The 20,808-nt window shown below is 40.5% G+C and overlaps 1 protein-coding gene across 7 annotated transcripts in view; it reads left to right on the top strand.

Annotated features, from left to right (window-relative positions):
- Positions 1 to 20,808, top strand: part of ATXN7 (ataxin 7) — a 133,249-nt gene that overhangs the window by 86,911 nt on the left and 25,530 nt on the right. Inside the window, exons 1-3 of one of the 7 annotated variants that reach the window (XM_039547267.1) lie at positions 18,212 to 18,390; positions 18,501 to 18,603; positions 18,754 to 18,844. The exons of 5 other annotated variants lie outside the window; for them this stretch is intronic. In XM_039547267.1, the coding sequence (XP_039403201.1) occupies positions 18,324 to 18,390; positions 18,501 to 18,603; positions 18,754 to 18,844 (261 nt within the window). In that variant the 5' untranslated portion in view covers positions 18,212 to 18,323. Of the gene's footprint in view, positions 1 to 12,303; positions 12,350 to 18,211; positions 18,391 to 18,500; positions 18,604 to 18,753; positions 18,845 to 20,808 lie in introns of those variants that run through there. One more of the 7 variants, XM_039547268.1, reaches the window with a different exon arrangement.

Below are 20,808 nucleotides of genomic sequence, written 5' to 3'. Positions count from 1 at the left end.
AAGAAATGCAAACCTCAGATGAACACCACAACACTTATAATCCCAGAAAGGAGCATTCTGGGAACCTCTTTAAACACGGTTAAGTATTGAACTACAAAGATAAAGAGAGACTTCTTTTTTTTCCCCAACTGTCAAAAAAAAAAGTTACTTTCATGCATACGTATAGTTTCATGTTGCACAGATTCTATCCTCCTCTCATTCACTTCCAACCCTCTCCTCACAAATAATCATCTCCCTTTTCTCACATATTCTCTTGTTGTGGTGTCTGAGCAGTGCACAAACCACACAACACTTCTCCAGGCCTGCAGCACGGTTACTATGCTGAGGGAAAGTAGGAGCACGGTGCAGTATCTGCCTAGAGAGAGGGGAGCAAGAGGTACAGGACTGATGGTGACACTAGCAGCAAAAATAAGTCTTTATCAGGAGAGCCTTTCCAGGCTAGAGTTCAGTCATTGTAATCTGGGTGGACATGTCCAGGGAGGAGGAGAAAAGTGTAAAAAAAACCCATAGGTGTGGATAAACTTGAGAGGAGGTGAGATAGTGTGAGGATAAATGGATGGAAAGAAACATGAAAATGAAGGGGAATAGCTTAAAAAAAAGCAGAGTCAAATGCAGAACTGAAATAAACATAGTGAAAGAGGAAAATACAGTGAGGAGGAAGATAAGCAAACGAGGGGAAAATAGGCTCAAAGTAGAAAAATCATAAAAACCAGATGGAATTATACAAACTAGCAAATTTTCTCTTTAGAAAAATATTGAAGACAGGAGGGAAAAGAGGATTACAATAAAAAATCTATCTCGGCTTCTTCCTTTAAAATTATTTCATCATAAGTGATCACATTAATATAATTTGTGAATGCAGCACTTTACATAATTCTTTATGCACTGGGCCCATTTTGGATGTGTCTCCTACTTCATCACATTGCCTGTGATGTTGATGGGCGCATATATCCGCACGCATGCACACACACTATTACTAGAATGCTTCAGTATGCAATTTTGTTTGTGCCTCTCTTCAGTGCATTTTCTCCTGTTGCTTATGTAAGAAACATAGAAATAAAATTAAGTAACGCTTCTTAGAAAATAAGGGGCACTTAATATATGAGTGTGGCTTCTGCTCTGATCAGTAGGATGTATCACTGCTTTTAGAACAGCATGGAGAGGAATGCCCTCTGACTTCAGAATATCTATGTCCAGGATTGTTACTAGAGGGAAGAAAATTATTCATGCCAGGCCTACACAAAACACAATGCTTTGTGCATACTTGCGCCTTCTGCTGGCCATGCAGCAAGCAAACAGCATTCCTAAAGCTGTGTTCTCATCTTTGACAATGGTACACACAATCATAGCAAACCAAAAAGCTGTATTAATGTTATGCTCTTGTAGAAACTCAAGAGAAAGATAATGCGTACCAAATAGAAAAAAACAATAATTCAAGCATTAGGCATTACATAGACTTTTTAAATTACTGAGTATTTACATGTTTATTGATTACCAGTTTTCTTTGACCTTTCAGTTACTTCTTGATAGTGACAATATTATTAATTCCTGGAAAAGTGCTCCAGACTTACAAAAACAAAGCAAAGAAACTGACATCTAATACACATCTCATATATTTAAAGCCTACAAACTGTGTTTTTGAAGTATGACCAGAAGAGGGAGTATATAACATTTCCTATGTAATATCATCTGGCAACATATTGTCAAATGTCTAATCAATAAAAATGTGATTTTTATATATATAGCTTAAAAATAAGTAAACCTTTATAGCTGATTAAAACTCCCAGTATTAAGAAAACAGAATTAATGCCAAAACTAGCTGTACCATTAACTCAGTGTGACTTTTTGCATGATTAAGTGGAACAGCATTTACTCTGTAGGATAATTTTCTAAAAGTGGTAAAAGCGTAACCTCTTTGGAAATAATTTAATTTTAAGTAATTGATCAAATATTTATGAAAATACTGAAAAAGTCCTAAATATCTAATTGCAATGATTAGTGAACCAAAATGAAAGACACTTGTTGCTCTAGATTATGTGACTAAATTGGGTAATTTAAAACTGATCTTGCAAACCCGTATGTGAGTAGTCCTGTTGAAGCCAGTAGGATTGCTTGTGCAACTCGGGAACATTCACATTTCAGGGTTTACAGTACAGTTTTTATCACTTAATACTGAGATCATCACCTCCCTACCATAATTACACATACCACCATTTCTCTTATATGCAATCTTCGGATATCCTTGTGGCAATTGCGTACATGGAAAATTAATATTAGGAAAGTATTTACTCTGTTAATGCAGGTTGGAAGAAGGAGGACTAGAACCACAAATACATCAAAACTTTTTGCAGATTACAACTCTACCCCGATATAACGCTGTCGTCGGGAACCAAAAAATCTTACTGCATTACCGTATTTTTCCGTGTATAAGACTATACTTTTTTCTAAAATCCTTAGCCTAAAAATTGAGGGTAGTCTTATACACGGAAGTAAGCCCCTCCCTCCTCCCCGCCCCCCCCCCCCCCCCCCCCCCCCCCTCCCCTCCCCCCCTCTCCCTGCCCCCTCCCTGCCCCCTACGTGTGCGCCCTGCTGGCTGCTGGCTGGCTGGTGGCGCCATCCGCTGGGGGGGGGCGGGGGGCGGGGCGGGCGGGGGGGGGCGGGGCATCCGGGTAGGTGGCCGCCCGCGCCGCCGCGGCCGCCGCGCAGCTGGGGCGGGGAGCCGGAGGGGGGGGGAGCCGCGGGCTGGAGCCCCCGAGCGGGCGGCTCTCCCGCCGCCCCCGCCGCTCGGCTGCGTCTGCCTCGCCTCGGGTCGGGCCCGCGGGCCGGCTGGGGGGGGCGTGGGGCTGGGGGCGGGGGGAGCGGGCGGCGGGGGGGCGGGGGGGGGCGCCGGCGGCGGGCGGCGCCCCCGGTTGCGCGGCCCCGGGGCCGCTCCCCCGCACCCGGTGCTCGGTCCAGGCGGAGCCCGGCCGGGGGACCAGGGAGGGAGGCGGAGGGGGCTGGGGGAGGGGGGGGACCGAGGGGCGGGGGACCGGGGACAGGAGGGGGCGGCTGGGGGGCTGAGGGGCTGGGGACCGGGGGGAGGGCGCGGGGGGGGGGGGGCCGGGACGGGGGGGAGGCGGCCGCGGGGGCGGCAGGGCCGGGGGGCGGAGCGGGACCGCGGGGGAGGGCTCCTCCTTGGGCCTCGCTGGCTACCTCTGCCTCCCTGCCTCTACTCCTACCTCCCTCTACCCCTGAAAAAAAAGCCTGTTCTGAATTTGGGGCAAGAAAAGGTGGGGGGAACAGCTGCAGCTTATACATGGAAAAATACGGTATATCAAACTTGCTTTGATCCACATTATATCCAAATTCATGTTATATTGGGTCTCGTTATATCGGGGTAGAGGTGTACTTGTTTACAGGTAGGCCTGGCCATAACTCAGGATATCTGGTTTGGGAGAAATTTTGATTTTTTTCTAAAATTTAGTTTTGTTCCATATCAGATTGTAGCCAAATGTTTTAGAAACTTCTTGTGAACTGGAAATCCTCGGGAAGAAGTGTTTAGAAGTGAAATTTGCTCCTAGGACAGCCGCTGCCAAGTTAAATTGACATTCTTGTCAGTTTTGGGGCTCCTAAGGGCTGGGGCTTTGGGACTGCGCCACCATGCATACTGCCTGAGGACGCCAGGGCTTGCAGACTCCAGGGCCAACTGGTTCCCCTGGAGTGAGTTCCACAGACCCTAAAAGCCCTTACCAGGATCTCTAGACTTCCAGTTCTGCAGCAGGGAACCTGGGAGTCTGGAGAGCCCCTGGGTGAGCTGGGCCTTCCAGGCTCCCTACTGTGGAGTGAGGAGCTGAGCTGCAGTTAGAGTTGCAGCTTCAAGGACTTCCAGTCTTTCAGCTCCATGGCAGGGAGCCTACAAGCCCTGGCATGATGGGCCTGCCCTGGAGCAGCAAACTCTGGAAACCTAGGATCTCCATCCTGGGGCAGCCTGGAATTCCAGGCCTCTCCACAGCTCACTAGGCAGCTGGCAGGGAACCAGGCAGTTTCTAGCTTGCATTCACAAAACACTTTGGGTTTAACTAATTGGCATTTTCTGATGAAACTTGGTTTCATCGGAGAATGTCCAGTTGGCTCTACTTACAGGAATGGTCCCAAGTCTGTTTAGATAATTGCAAGAAAATTTGTCAGCTCGGCTTCTAAATTTCTACTATTGCTTTTTCTGTAGTACTATAAAAAGTGTCACAATAACAACAATGGAGGCTAAAGTACTTCTTGAGTTCTGAACTTTGCACAGTCTGTCTAGTTGTATTCAATATTGTAATGTTTAATAATTTTAACAAGTAATGTTATATTCATTACCTAATTTTGGTTTTCCTTATGTGTCCTTCTCTATAACAGCTAGGTGTGTACTGAACATGTCACTTATAAAACATTAATGTGTTTTATTATGACTTCCTTTGGAAAATAATGTGGGTTCTGCACTATGAAACTCTCCAAAAACTATAAATCCTCTCAAGGTTTAGAAAATTTAGAAGACAGAAAATTAAAATAGATAAACGTAATATTAAACTTATCCACACAAGCCTAAGATGCCATCATAGCTTAATATGTGAAATACCATTGAGTACTTGGGATAGTAATAATGATACCCAAAATATTACATTAGTTCTTTTTGATAGAACTGGAAGGATATATGGTTCCCAGTTGGAGGATGCAGGTTATATGTAGTTTTTGACAAACTAATAGTTTTAGGTTCTTTACACCCTAAAATTTATGCAGTGTTTTGGTCGCAAAAGTTCATATGCTGGCTGTGCAGCAGATTGACATATTGAGAATACAGGTCAATCCATTGCACAATGCCAAAAGAAGTTTGGAGAAAAAAAAATGTTGTGTACCTAGTATTGTGGGGCTGCTCAAAGGTAAAGAGCTCATGTAAATTTCCTGCCTGCTGTTATTCCCTGAACTCGGTTCTGTCTTTCTATTGCCTTCCGCCCCCCCGGCCCCCTCCCGGCCCGCTCCCCCGCAGTGGTGTCATGCAAGCTACAAGAGTTACTCCAGTGCCTTAATAACTCATTTCTTTGGCACAGGTTGGGGTGGAATAAGGACTGGCTTTGAGAATTACTAATAAAATAAAACCTTTTGTTTCTGCGGTGGTGGGAGACTTTCTCATTCCACTCCCTGATTGCTGGGAATTGGCACTGGGCAGGGCTTCTGCAGAGGCAGTGCATGTAATTGAGCTTCCTCTTTCTACAGGCAAGTGCTGTCAGGAAATATTTGTCTCACAGCTCTGAAATATACAGGGTGGCCTTAAAATGGGAGACTTCTCTTTCAGCTAGATATACTTCATGTGCCTCTACCAGAAAAGAACATTCTCCTGATCTTAGGAGATAGCATTCATGGCCATGTGACTTCCTAAGGGGGATCCAGTAATTCCCAGGAACCTTATCTGTCAATCAGATGAGGCCTTAGTCTGTAATCAACATTATTCAGCTATTTCAGTGGGTGGGGTAGGAGATATACCTCCCTTCAGCAAAGGCTCCTGACTCCTTAGCTGTCACCTCTCTTGGGTGGAGACCTGCATCTCTTTCCCTCCTGAGCGACGGTTTTTCAGGCTGTACTGTTCCCTATCTATACTGTGATATACCCAGGAAGCCAGGCTGTCTAAACAGGCCAGTGTCTGCTTTGCATTCTCTCCAGTGGCTGTGAGTAGCATACTGCCTGCAGTTATGAGATACTGCACAACTCTTTATAAGCAAGCACATTTATTTTTAAGGCAAAAGCATTACAGAGGAAACACAATAAAGACAATAAAAGAACCTATACGCATGCTAAACAGCTTACCAGAGGTCACTGCAACCCCAACTTTAGGCTCTGTAGGTGTCAGACCTTCAAAACCCACAAGTGGGTTTCCCCCATAGTTAAAAGTTCATAACTGCCTCAGATTTAGAACCAGTAAACAACCATGAATAGTTCAGTCTTTTCTTTATACAGTGTCAAAGAGTCCTGTGGCACCTTATAGACTAACAGATATATTGGAGCATGAGCTTTCGTATTCACCCACGAAAGCTCATGCTCCAAAACGTCTGTTAGTCTATAAGGTGCCACAGGACTCTTTTGCTGCTTTTACAGATCCAGACTAACACGGCTACCCCTCTGACACTTTATACAGTATGGTACTTAGGTTTTGGTCTCATGTAACTGGGGATCATCAGACAATGGCCCCTCCTTAGATCTTAGCTTCAAAAGGCAGGCTGGGTTTTTGTATAACCGGAGGTGGGGAATTTGCATTCACCTCCCCCTATATATTCCCAAGAAAAACCACTTAGCACTTTTTGTTCCAAGTGTCCATTCTTGTTTTGTTCAATATAGTCCTTTGACCCCCAGGTCTCACATCTGCTACATCTCCCTCTTCAAGAGGTTACATACAACCCTAGCCCACAATAATACATAAACCATTCATTTCATACAGTTGTCCCCAAAGACACTTAAATTAATTCAGTAAGGTCTCCCAAAGATATTGCAGGAAACTGCCACATATATTTAATGTTAGCTGCATTGGTGAAGAGGAAGTTATTAAAGTAATACTTTTCATTTCTTCTGTGCCTTTCAACTGCAGAGCATTGAGTGCTTCAGAAACACTAATTAAGTTTCACAACACTTCTGGGAAGTAGGTTGTATACCTATAGGTGGCATAGAGTTGGCCAACTCGCCTTTTCCCTCCATTGCCAGTCCTGTTTGCCAGCCTATTATTGCAAATCCCGCTGGCCATGATGGTCCCTGGCAGCACAGTACAACTCTGCCCCAATATAACATGACCCGATATAACATGAATTGGGATACAATGCAGTAAAGCAGCGCTCCAGGGGGGCGGGGCTGCGTGGTCTGGTGGATCAAAGCAAGTTCGATATAACGCGGTTTCACCTAAAACGCGGTAAGATTTTTTTGGCTCCCGAGGACAGTGTTATATCGGGGTAGAGGTGTATATTGACCCACAAATGGCCCAGGATCAGGAGAGTGGCTCTTAGCCACCTTTGTGCAAACCTTTCCCCATATAGTAGTTGCACTGTCTCTTCCTTGACCGCAACCCAGCATCTGGACCGTCTATCTTCTTATCAACTTCTAAAAATATTCCCCACTTCTTTGTTGCTCAGGGGAATTGGTATAACTTATGTGTGTCCATAATATGGTAAGCCTCGGTGTCCACATCACATTAGTCACAGAGTGAACATTACAGCAACTGTCACTCACTAAATTTTGTGTAGTGTGGATTCTGACTGCTGCTGAGGAGGTAGTGTTTTTCTAGGCAGCGTGCTTCCCATAATGCCCAGATTCATAGCGATAGTGCAGTGGGGCCAGTTGCTGATCTTTTGATAGCAATCACTCTCTCTCTGCAGAGCCACCAGTTTGTATACAGGGAAGCAAAAGGCTTTTTGGCTATTTAGAACGTGCTAGAAGCACTAGGAAGGCACTGAGCTTCTTCCTACTTCTGCAGTCCAGCCCCGATTGTCCTAGTAGCAATGTTCAGCAATAGCTGAGATTGAAAATATTTACTAGAAATCTATTTCCGTAAAATTTGTAATCCTTTCAAATAGTAAACAAAAAAAATCTATAGGACAATTTATAAGCATTAGTGTATGTATGATGTCTGTGTTTAGTAATATATAATTTTTGTATAAATGTACCTGCATATGCAGAGTTGATATCCATGTGACAGATTGCAGAACAATATAACTTGATCATATACCAGTGAATTTATCTCGCACCTCCTCTCTGCCCCCAATTCATCTTTCCAGGATTTACGCTAATTTTCCAAAGACGGAGCAGCATCCAGCAGCTGCTGTTTTTTTTTAAAATCAACTTACCAGAGACATTTCCTCCTTTTCTCCCACTCTCCTCAACACCCCGCACCTATCCCCAAAAAATCAACAAAAACAAACAAAAGCAAACACAAACAATTGTATGAGGCTGAGGTGAGGAAACACTGAATCCTGGGTCAGTGGCAGTTTTTCTAGACAAAAATGTCATGACTTCCAAAGTCAATTGTTTGGTGTCCTTACAGGGACTAGAAACAGAAGCTTATGCTATTGGGCTGAGAGAGTTCAGAGGAAAACATGGAGCACCCACTTCTAGCTCTGGAAAAAGAGATATCAGACTTTAAAATCTGATATAAGGTACAGTGGTTTTTTAATGGGTCTTTTTGATCCCTGTGTAGTTGGTCTCATGTGTCACATTTCCCAAGCTAACTGCGCCTCCTATCACCCCACCACCACCAGTCTTTTTGAGTGTACCACCCCTCAAGTTTTAGAGCTGTGTCACCCCTATCTTGGGGTGGAATCACCTAATTGTCCTACTGTCCAAGCAAGTCTGGACTGCAGTCCCCTGTGATCAACTGTGATTACCTCAGAAGGCCTGACTTAAGCTCAGACCCTGCAGTTGGGTTCCTTCTGGGAGCAATGATGGAGGTAACCAGTAATCAAACAGCCTCCTTAAAGCAAAATATTATTTACAACAAAAGCATTTCAGAGACAACCAGTCTTAAAACAATTAAACAGACTACATGCATGTCTAGATACCAGATCTCTTTCATATGGACCTCCCCAGAGACCTCTGGGGTCTGCTGTCCTAGACCATTTCCTTAACTCACAAACCATTTCTCTCTCCTTCAGGGGAGAGTCATTTAAATGCTGCCTACTAGTCCTTTGGATCAGATCCTTTCGCCAAGACCAAGTCACTATTTTAACATTTATAGCCCTGTGATCTGTTAGTTCCTAGCATTGGCAGAACAAGGCTTGTGAGGAGGATGTAAGTTCTGCAAAACTTTGCCCATTGTCTTTCATGTATGGTGGGGTGTCCTTATCTGCGGCCGTTATCTTCCTCTTGGGGGCAGTTCTCCCTGAATTCTATAATTATAGGTGTTTCAGAAACATTCCACTACCCCAGTATAAGTTAGATCAGTACATTCATACAAGAAATTCTAATAACCCATTATAGTTATGCGGTAACTAACGCTTAGCTTTAGATTATTATATAACAGCTACACAAACATCACACATGGTAAATAAGAGATCTGGATTTACAGGGAGCATGATACAAAAAATAGTCCTATTAAATGTATTTAAAGCTCTCTAACCATTCCTAAAACAGTTTTTTTGCATCATGTATGAAATATGCAGAGTACATTATATTGTGGTATAATGGTTTCATTCGCATTTCTTTGCGGTGATTTGCATTATATAATGCTGCTGCTGACAAGCAGTGTGGTCATCCTAAAACTCATGCCAATACAAACCTATTTGGTATTCCGTGTGTGCATAATGATATTAATGCATTGACATACATCCTCCTTTTTGTATTGCTATATACACGCAGTGAAGAGATGGGAGCACGTTTTTCTTCACGCTCTGCTGATCCAAGGGAAACCATTTTTCTCCCAGTACTATAATTCCAGTGTAGTTTAAATTTACGTTACTCTGCTGGGTGATTTTACAATAACAAAGACCAGGGAACTCGCTTTCTCTGCAGAGGCATATCACACTGTTTCTTCCTCTCCCTGCTCCTATCTGTCTGCTCCATTCTTGTAAGCAGGCTGACACTTAGAAAGCAGGATTCTTGTCATTTTCTTGTATTTTGCCTGTTCCCTAGAATGGAGCAGACAAACGAGAGTGTGTTGGGGAGGGTTGAGGCCAGCGTGACGTGGATGCACACAAACTAAACCACAGCTCATAGGGCTAATTTTAGGCTTCTTAACCTAGAAATGGTCCTGTTAACTGGCAGAATAAATTGTTTATCTCAAATATATTTTTTTGATGTTTTTGAGAATTTTGAACAATATTTTTAGAAACCAAAACTTAAAAACCTATTAAGACCTTTATTATAATAAGGAAATTAAACTCAACGCCTTTTTCAATTTTATTATCGTACAGACAGTATTTTTTGTTTGGTTGTTTGTTTGCTGTAGCAGAAAAGCCCTTTAAAATGTCATTAAGTTGCGGGACATACCTTGGGCAGTGTAAAGGCAAAGTTTTGTGACAAAACAAATAGAAATTTATTAAAGACAGAGTTTAAAGTTGCTTGGAAGCTTCCATATCATGCTCCACGTGTCAGCCAGCTATGAAGGAGTTATGGAAAATGTGTGAAAAAAGCTCAAATACTGAGGTAGTGAATATGTGTGTTGCTAGCATAACGTAAAGAAGCATAAAATCACAGCACTTTCCCCTCCAAGCAGTTGTGTGGCCATTCCATTATCCTTTTCCAAACTTCTCCCCGTGGAAAATTACCCCACCATGCTTCCTAATTCCCCTCCCTGCTGCTGTTTTGCCATCACTCGCCTCCCCAACCCCCAATCAGCAGCAGGATGATTTCATAAATGCCACTGCCTTAGAATGAAACCGACGGTGATTGCACGATCCTAGTCCATGGCCTGCTCTGCAAATAAAGCACTTCTGTGATCGTCACCTTGCTGCTCCTGAAAGGGAATAGACAGAAATGAAGAAAAATAAATGTGAGATGGCAAGGGGACAAAGACAACAACGTTGGTATCCCCCACAATAGTTGAATTCTGTGTACCACTAAAGATAAGAAGGAGGACTACCAGAATGTAATTGTTGGTGGTGCACTAAAATACTATGCAGTAAATACAAAACAAACAAACAAACAAAATTTATATGCCGCTGGTAACTAATTTTAACAGTGGATTATAGATGGAGTGAAGTAGATTTTCACATTGAAAATCCAGGCAAATGTCCTTATCATACCGAGTTGTTTTTTCATGTGGTTAATGGTCAGATAGCATTTACCACTCTTTCTTGAAGTTCCTGGGAAAGGGAAATACTGATTGCTATCTGGTGTTTTAAACATGCAAGACATGTGAAGTGAGCTTCAGCAATGCCTTGATTTATTTGTTTCTAATCTGTTTGATTAGAATAGTAGTCCCCAGGCTCTGTGCTTTCCTGAAAAGGAAGCTGCTGAATGCTGTTCCTTGCTTCTGCTAGCCATTCGTGGTGGTAAAACAAGTAAACTTACAACACAAAGACACTTGTACAAGCCAGATGTCTTTCCTCTGGGCACCTTTGTATTTCAAAGACGGAAGCCGTTGTTTACTTTTTAAAAATGTATTTCAAGGCAATTTGATATCTGTGAAAAGAAATCTTGGCTTTGATAATAATTTAAAATAAAACAAAAGCACAACCAAACGAAACCACCCACAAAGCACTTCTCCTGTATTCTTTTCTGTCAGGTAGTTTACTGAACTTTTTAAGTGACTAGTCAGGAAATAGGGTTGAAGTTAGTAATTTAGCATTAGCCGGGTAATTTCAGTAATGTTTGGAGAGGTGAATAATAAACAAATACATGACTTCAGGTATTAACCACACTTCTGGCTGGCAAACTGTCAGACATACCAGTTTTTTCTTTCTGCTGTGATGTAGATGGGATGCTTGAATATTGATTTTATAATGTTAAATGGAGTAGGCAGAGTTAACAGCAGAGTACTTAATATTAATCAGTTCTATGTTAGTCTTCAATCAAAGGCTTATAATCATTATTTCACCTGTTAGTACCCATACAATACTTATGGGGAAGGAATTCATATTTTTGTTTTAGAGCTTTGGCATAAAAATAGCATATAAAAGGTTTGTATAATGTGTACTACAATCTGAAAATATTAAAAACTGCAGTGTACTGTGGTAAAAGGAACTGATTTCAAGATTTTTGACATGCAGAATGCAAAGTAATTTTAGAGATTCATTCTGTACTTGAGTATTATAAACATGATAGCTGTAAACTGGGGTATTAATATTCTTGGTAATATTAGATGGTTTTAAGTATTGTATGTTTATTGTAATATACAATCTGCATACATCTGTTAATATACCTGGGGTGCTAAGGTTACTTTAAAGAAACTGTGAGAAAATTGGGATAGTAAGTGATTAGCATGTCAATGTGATAAATTGTTTAAGTGCCGCCTTCTCAAACTCTGACAAGTTGCTGTGAAAATAGAGGGATTAATTTACATCAGCAAGGACTCCTGGTATGACCATATTAAATAAAATTAGACTCCACCTCCTGTTTTACTATTTATCTGCCAGGACCTTTGTGATTCAAGTGCACTTTACTGTAGTAGCAAATGTTACATAAACCCAAACATGGAGCTTGTTTGGAGTTTGTGGGCAGACCCAATTTATGATGCAAGGCTTTAGTAGCAAGGGTGCAATGAAGCACACTCAAATTATGTGAATGGGAGTTAACAAGAAGGCTTTCCAGAACAGCCTTTCTCTTTGCACAGGGCTGAAAGCTCTGGGTAACTTTTCTTGTGCAGTTTTCAGAGGCAGGAGTTGGCAAAGAGCCCAGATCTGCATGGAGTTTGCAGAAGGTTGGTATAGTTCTGTACTAACACTACATGGAACTAAAAGACGTAAACTTTGTGCGTTTTCTAGGTTTGTTTATACTCTACCAGGGGTGGAGTTAAACACTGATGAAGTTGTGTAGAAGGCCTTTGCAGAGTTAGTTGATCAAAGTGGATAATCTCAAAATGAGGCATTAACTGCTGCAAACGGCCCACATAAGCCATTCTGAAATGTCATTTGAGAGATTTGGCCAAAGTTCAAAAGCAGATGGGAGTTGAGTTTGCTATTAACTCAAAATGCCGAGGTTTGCACTAAACCATCTAAGTATCTTGAAACAGTAGTTCTTTTAAAAATGTACTCTGAAGTAATATGATTGTTTACCTAGTCGATGTCTAAAATTGGAGTTAACATTTTAAAAAGTTTTAACTGGGGGGGGGTTGGGGGGGAAGAAGTACTGTATTTTATTTGCGGTAACTGTGGTTTCATGACACAGGAAGTGCTGAGAACAGAGCATAATCTGTTAAATTAAAACTGTTTCCCTACAGAAATGTGCAATCCAAAACAAATTATCTAAAGAAACTATTTTAACGAGGACAGGAACAGCAGTTAAACATTTAAAAAGGTAGATTATAATCCTGTACAATTCAGTATCATTTTGTCAATTTATGAATTAAGGAGATAAACTAGTAAGAACATGTTTATTTTAACTGTCTTCCTAGTAGCACCTAGCAGTGTAATTTAAAAGTCAGAGATTTAATGCATTCCCTGTTATAAAGCCAGGTCTTTTGTTTAGGGTGGGCAGCATGATCATTTTCCCTTTAGTGGTACTCAGTGGACTGAAATAGAAGAATAAATTATTAGTCTAAATGTACTGAATACTACAGTTATATTTTTTTATTTCTAGATGTGCATTAATTTTTTGTTCTAGGTTGTCGTATCCCAGCTGGCTGCTGGGCTCTTTTAAAATACAATTTAAAATGGCTGAGTGAGACTTTGTGTGTACTAAAACTTTGGTTGTAACATTTTGGGCAGAAGGTAGTAAACATACTCTGCAGAATCCTAGCAAATTTTTATATATTTACTGCTCCAAGTGAGCTGTTGCAGAATTAATGGAATACCCGTGACTGCTCTTTTCCTGTGCGTAATAAAATGTTCGTGCTACAAAGGCATAAAACCAGTGTAAAATAGCATTGAGGTTCTGATCTTAAAACAACAAAAACAAATAATGATATCACTTCTGCCCTGGGTGTTGCAGCATGAATATTATGTTCCAAGACACAGAACTTTAAAGTAGAGAAAAGGTTTCTCATACTTATGAGTATCTTAAGTCAAAGAGCCTTGAAAAATATTGTAATTTACTGTCTCTCCTGCCTCCCCACAAGGAAATGTGACCATTCTTAAAGCTTGCCATTTACTAAAACAAAAACTGGAAAGCATGAAGATGGAGAGTTACCCCAATCAGTCTGAACTCTGGCCCTCTATCCCTGACACCTTTTTATTTTCCTGATATAGTCACTATGAGAAGCACATTGATATTGCAGCTTGTTGTGTCTTTTAACTTAATGTTTCTTAGCATTTTGCAGTTGCTATCCTGTATCAGCCCATTAGTCCATCTAGGTTGGTATTCTATCTCTAATGGTGTTCAGTGCCGTATGCTTCTGAGGAAAGTGCAGGAATGCTGTCATATATAATAATGGAATTACCGCTCCATAAGGGAAGTTCCTTTCTAAAGCCCAACAGTTAATGATTATCTTATGCCCTGAAGCATAAAGGTTTTATATATTTTGTATAACATTTAATATAACTTATTCTAATTATTCATGTAAATGTGTATTCTTCCTTGAATCCCGGAGAGCTTTTGGTCTCACTGATATCTTGTGACAATGAGTTCCACAGTTGGTGTATATGGTGTAAACAATTATTATTTATTTGTATTGCCATAGCACCTTGGAGTCCTAGTCAAAAACCAGGACCTCATTGCTAGGTGCTGTACAAACAGAACAAAAAGACAGTCCCTGCCCCAAAGAGCTAATAATCTACATATAAGATACGAGTCAAGAGATAGATAGAGATGGATGGGGATGGGAGTCTTCTCCCAAGAAGCAACAGTTTGGGGAGCCTGAAGCCCGAGAGTGTGTGCCTTTGCTGGGCCACCAAGGGGAAATACAGGTGCAGTTGCCCTGTGCTGTGACAGTCCCCGTGCTCTTTGTTTTCTGAGATTGTAAAAAGGTGGATCTCATTTATCTACTTTACTCAATTATTTATACATTTCTATCATATTTCCTCTGATTCATCTCCCCTCACAACTCAACAGTCTGTGTTTTTTTCATTCTCCTTTCATATGGAAATCTTTTCATTGCAATAACATCTTTGTCACCTGTCTATCAGGAACTCGAGCAGCTGGGTCATTTTAAAATTCCTTATGCATTGGTTCAGCTGCAAATTTTGAGAAATTTGCAAACGCAACATGATTTTCCTGGCTGGGTACACAGACCCTACCAGTCAGTGTATGAGGATTCAGCTTTTGGTAACTATAGGCGACACAAGCTACTGCAGATAGTAAAAGGGTGAAGGGGCACAGAAAGCAAAATGGACGCATGGTAGGTCTTTTAGTATGTGACAAGATATCCTTTCTTCAAGGAAAGATGAGTTTGGAGCATAGCCTGTAACCATTAGGTGGCACAAGTAGCGGGTAAGTGGTGTTTTCGTTAGTTCAATGAATATGATACACCCGTATTCTACTACCGGCATGTAGTAAGATCGTGTAACTCATTGTCAGAGTTGAAGAGGAACACTGTGCTGGTGTAATGTAACCATTTTTTTTGTTGCTGTTGTAGTTGTTGGGTGGAGGATGAGCAAACCGAGTCAGAAATAAGGTTGTTCGGATTACCTTAGGTCTGTATTTCCATGCGTTCCAACACTTCATCTTTTGTAAAACCTTCAATGAGAATGTCTACAGTGGCATTCTTTGATTTTTCTATGGCTTTTTTGTTTGCTTGTTTGATTTGGAAACCTATAATAGCCCGTTAAGGTCATTTGGCTTGAGTGCAGGTGTGAGAATTCCCCAGTAACTTCCCAAACCTTTTTCTTTTTTATGACCCCAGTGGTACTTTAATGTGCATTGCTGGTTAGATGGAGGTTGTCTTTTTTGCCAGTGTTTGTATATATTATCCCTGTGTTCTGAACTGAGCTATGATTTGGTAAAAATCACACCAGTTAATTTTTGTATAGGCAAAAGTATACTTTATACAGTGCCTGGTATTGTAATCAAACCATGCGGATATTGTAATGTCCTCAACAGGCAACACAGAGATTTGTGTTCATATACTCTACTGTGGATGTTGTAATTTCTGCAGTCTGAGACCACGCAGATGCTCTATCTTTCCATAATAACCTGTGGCTTGACAGATTTACAAGACATCTATTAACCTCAAGCTCCAGAGGTAATTTCCTGGTAAGAAATCCACCCCATCCTGACCCCCTGTCAAGCTGCTGGGTTTGTGTTGGGATTCCTTCCTGGATGCTATCCCTGAGTTGTGCTCAGCGGCTCCATCTTTTGCATCAATCTCTTTCTAGTAGGGATATGGTAAATGTGAAGGCCCTGTGCCACCAGACAATGCCCCTCTCTGTGGCTCCATTTTGTGTTAATGATTCTGCCCTATGAATAATTCAAGACCCTGCCTCTGGCACCCTGACTTTCCCACATGGTTCTTGACTTTTTCAGTGCGACCCATAAGGTTCTGAATAGCTGGAAAGCACCTGACCAGAGTGTTGCTCATTTCATTCTTTTACTTCTCAGGAGAGCTGTAAAAAAGCCAGAAGATGTCGTTCTGCAGACTTGGGAGAACAGCATTACCATCAGTTCTTATTTTGAAAGTTATTTTTAATCCTGAGGGCTTAAAAAAATAAAAGGGAAAAAAGATCTTAAATTCTGTAAAAAAACAAACAAACAAACAAAATTATTACTGAGCTGCCCTGGCAGCATATTTATCTGGGATTTAAACAGATTAGTCATCTATACGGAAAAATTGAAAACTAGCATTAGGTATGCATAGAGCATGAGAGAAAGGGAAAGATAAGAGGGGTAGCAAGTGAGGATTCCTTAGTTTAACAGGTCCTTAATGTTATCATATTTCTGCTGCATTCTTAGTAACTTTTACAGGCTATTCACGGTTTTTCTTTCCTCGTAAGTAATCTTTCTTTGTAATCTGTTGTGGGGTTTTTTGTTGTCTTTTGTACTGCCAGTTTTAATAGTGATGTAGCCATGACTGCTGAGTTGGTGTACCTGAAATATCAAAGATCCCAGGATATTATAGCATTGTGCTGGCTCAGCTGTAGTTAGGTTTAGTTGTACATTTTCATGATAAAATTCCAAATTAGGGAAGGGAGTGGTTTTTTGGTTGTGTTTTTTGTGTGGTTTTTTTTTGTTTTGTTTTGTTTTTTAAATAGAATTTAGGGCAGAAATGTAAAAATTATCATCCCAGTTCTTGATGCTGGGAATAATTGTTTTCTTACCTTTGGTTTAAAAGAAAAAAGGCAGTTTTCCTCACACATACACAGCATGGGAGACATTTAAATTCATGTATTTACCAAAAAGAGGAGAAATGAGCAGATTAACATGTTCATATGTTGAATTTAATGTATAGCCAGAAAATAAATATAAATGAGATTCTACCCTGAAGGTATTGATCACATGTTGTTTTTGCTATGAAGCTTATTCAGAATGCAACAAGTCACATACTTATAGATACATGGCTCTCAGTGTGTCATTCCCATTTTGAAATCCCATAACACTGATTTCACTGATTTTCTTTTTTTTTAAATCTTACTTGTAAATGCTGATAGCTATGGGCCAGCGTACTTAACCAGACTTTCTTCGTATGTTCCCAATTGTTCAGTATGATCAGAAACTGCTGGTTATTGTGTTTGTCACAAGATTATAATCAGGTCAACAGACATTAGAAGAGCTGTTATAATTCTGTGCCTCAAAGAATTCACTTCATGTTACTCCAGAGTCCCTAGTTTCTGTCAGGATTTAAAATCCGTTGGAAAAAGCAAGTTTACTTAAGCAATTAATAGTGAAGTTCTTTGGAGCAGGGACTGTCTTTTCACTGAGTGTGTGTGAGCAGTGCCTAGCACAAAGGGGGCCTGATCCCTGATTGGGGCCTCTGGGTGCTGTTGCAATGGCAATGAATAAGCAGCAAAGTCGGAGGAGATGAGCGCAGAGTTGAGAACCAAGAGATTCTGAGTTGTACGTTATCCTTGCTCTGCCACTGACTTGCTGTATGTCCTTAGGCAAGTGGCATCAGCACCTCTTGACATATGCAAATTGGAAGAATGATGCTCACAGGGGTGTTATGAAGTTAATGTTGGCACCGTTTTTTAAATATATAAATGCTGGGTGGTATTATCGTTCTTTTTACTAAAGCAAGACCTCTGGAATTACCAGCTGCATTTAAAGTTGCAAAACAATTTGCTTGATAGCACCCTATTTTCAGATGCTCTTAACTTTTCTAAACCTTTATGAAATCTTCTCTTGTTCTCTGCCTGAAGGTGATTATTTTATGGGCAGTTTTGAGGAAAAACTCAGTAATATTTTTTAGTTTGATGACTGGGGGAGGGAAGAAAAAAAATACTCTTCCCTTTCTGTTTATACAGTGCCTAGCACAATGAGGCCCTAAAGCAGTTTAAAACAAGGATGCATAAGAACAACTGAAGTTTAAAATGTAAGACCGTTGTATATAGTTTTCAGTGAGGAATAATTTCTCGTGTGGTTCACCGGGGGGAGGGATTCAGTGTATTAGGGTCTGAAAAATCTCTTCTGATCATGCCCAGTCAATATTTGCTAAAATAAAACTTCATCAGAGTCTAATGAGCTCTCACCTCTTTTTTGATATTGCTGCATAGTCTCCCGGTCTGGCTTGACCGTAGGGCTCAGTCAGAAGAAGAGACTGTTGGGAGGCACACTAGCCTGAGAGGGATTGTGGCTGGCTCACAGACATGGACCCAGCAGAATCTTCCAGAAAGTTGCTTTTAACATCACAGGCAGGAGCAAATCTGAAGAACGGTGAATCCTCATTCCTAAGGGATGAGGTGGGTGGGGCCTTTTAGTTGTTACAGTATTATTCAAATTTGAAGCTTTAAATAAAAAAAAAAGCCCCTGTCTTTTTCTACGAGGAAGATACAACCATCTCAATAAAAATGGATGGAAAACGGTCTCCAGCCGAACAAGAGCATTATCTGTGTGCACTCACTCCTCTGCCTCGCCACTCATCTTCAGGTACAGTTTTAAATCATGTTAGCCAACACATTTTGAAGTTCTAGTGTGGACAGGGCAAGCTGTATTTTAACATATATTAGCTGTGGAGGTGAACCCGAAGGTTTTGAAATGTGTTAACTAACAAAAGACATACCTTTTCTTGTACATTAGACATACTCTTAATGAGGTATCACCATCAGATCCTACTCAGCGTTTTAACTGGCATTGTGAATCACAGGCAAAGCGGAGTACACACTATGTTGTAAGCATACTTATTTATTTATTTTTAAAATCAGGAAATGCAGGGATTAAGCTTGCAGAAGCAATGTTAATTTGGCCACATCGCACATAAGGAATGTTTTCTATTACTGTTTTCGTAATTAAGTAGTTTATGCGTATTATTTATTTATAGTACCTAGGGACCCCCAGCCAAGATCTGGGGCCCCATTGTGCCAGAAGTATACAAACATAAAATGCCATAATACCTACAGCAGAGGTTCTCAACCTTTCCAGACTGCTGTACCCCTTTCAGGAGTCTGATTTGTCTTGTGTACCCTGAGTTTCAACTAGCTTGAGAACTACTTGTTTACAAAATCAGACATAAAAATACAAGTGTCACAGCTCACTGTTACTGAAAAATTGCTGACTTTCTCCTATTTACCATACAATTATAAAATAAATCAATTGGAATATAAATATTGAGCCTATATTTCAGTGTATAGTATATAAAGCAGTTTAAGCAAGTCATTGTATGAAATTTTAGTTTATACTGACTTTTCTAGTGCTTTTAATATGGCCTGTTATAAAACTAGGCAAATATCTAGATGAGTTGATGTCCCCCCGGAAGACGTCTGCGTATCCCCAGGGGTACACGTACCTCTGGTTGAGAACCACTGACCTACAGGATGTGCCATGCAGTTGAGTTGCATTTTTGACTCACTGCAAAGTTAGCTATATACTACCTTAACTAACTGACCTCAAAACAGTGGTTTTGTAGTGTGACTCTTGTGTGAAGGTTGTGACATAACTATATTATTTGTTACGTACCCTTTGATATTTTGCTCAACAGTAGTTATTACATTAATATCCTCTGCTGGTCACTGGTATTATCATTGTTACAAAAATGTAACAAGAATTCTCAGTAAAAGTTTCTAGTGAACATGCATTACAGCCAGACTGGCTTGATAGATTGGAACATCACTTAATGAGCCTTGGTAATCTGTCAGATCAATAACCTGTGCTCTCTGAAGGATTTGTCCTTGTAAATCTCTTATTTTGGAAAATATCATTTGTTTAAACACAGTCTGTTCAATAAATAACATACTTTTAAACACAACACAATAGAAAATGAACTGACCCAGTCCTGATTTACCAGGCAAACAAACCTGATCTGATGATTAAAGGAACATCAGTTGAAGATTAAGGCAGAAGCCTTGTATCTAGGCCCCATGATTAGAACATGATAATGAAGCAGCAGTGAGTGAGTGAGCAGCAGACCAATGTAGCTCATAGGTGATTGCTGTCAGCCAGCCCCATGCTGCTCGTGCAGCCCCAGAGGAGGAGGAGTAACCCTATTTTCTGTGTCTATGGGTATTTGTTTTGAGGTTTTTAAATACTATTTTTAATCAGTGTCCTTTTTTTTAGCTGGATCAGCTTTATGCACCTCTCTGACAATGGAAGGAAGGAAACTGATAAAATATTAATTTTACGTTCCGTTTGACACACACACGAAATACAAATATGAAATTAAGTCTGAATCTTCATCTTCAATGTTCTGTTGTACCTAGTTATTTCTGTAGCTATAGTACTGCCTGATGCATAGAATTCCACAATGATCTATAAATAATTTGTAGGAAGAAGTATCAGTTTTAACTTTAAATTTCCTTGTTCACATGGATTTGTGTGAAAACTAGTTATTTCACTGTTTTGTCTGAACAGTATAATATTGTATGGGGAAGTCTGAACACCTTAACAATAAAACAACACAGTTGAAACGTAGCAAAAGTATGAAAATCATACACTTTGGGACTTCTGCTTAGTGAAAGACGTTAAGTGTTCTAATTAGCACTTTTATTATCTTTGTTTTGTAGGAGAAATTAGAAGTGTGAAACAGTAAACAAAATGAATTTTAAACATAGAACCATTCTTTACTCTTTGTAGCAATAACATATGTATGTCGAAGTTCTTCCACTGTCTGAACTAAATTCTTATATGTAAGTAAGTGAA

The sequence above is a fragment of the Mauremys reevesii genome, linkage group 7 (assembly GCF_016161935.1).
Source record: "Mauremys reevesii isolate NIE-2019 linkage group 7, ASM1616193v1, whole genome shotgun sequence".
In the NCBI taxonomy this organism is placed as follows: Eukaryota; Metazoa; Chordata; order Testudines; family Geoemydidae; genus Mauremys; species Mauremys reevesii.
Note: the sequence above shows the minus strand (reverse complement) of the source record. Positions and strands in the feature narration are given on the sequence as shown.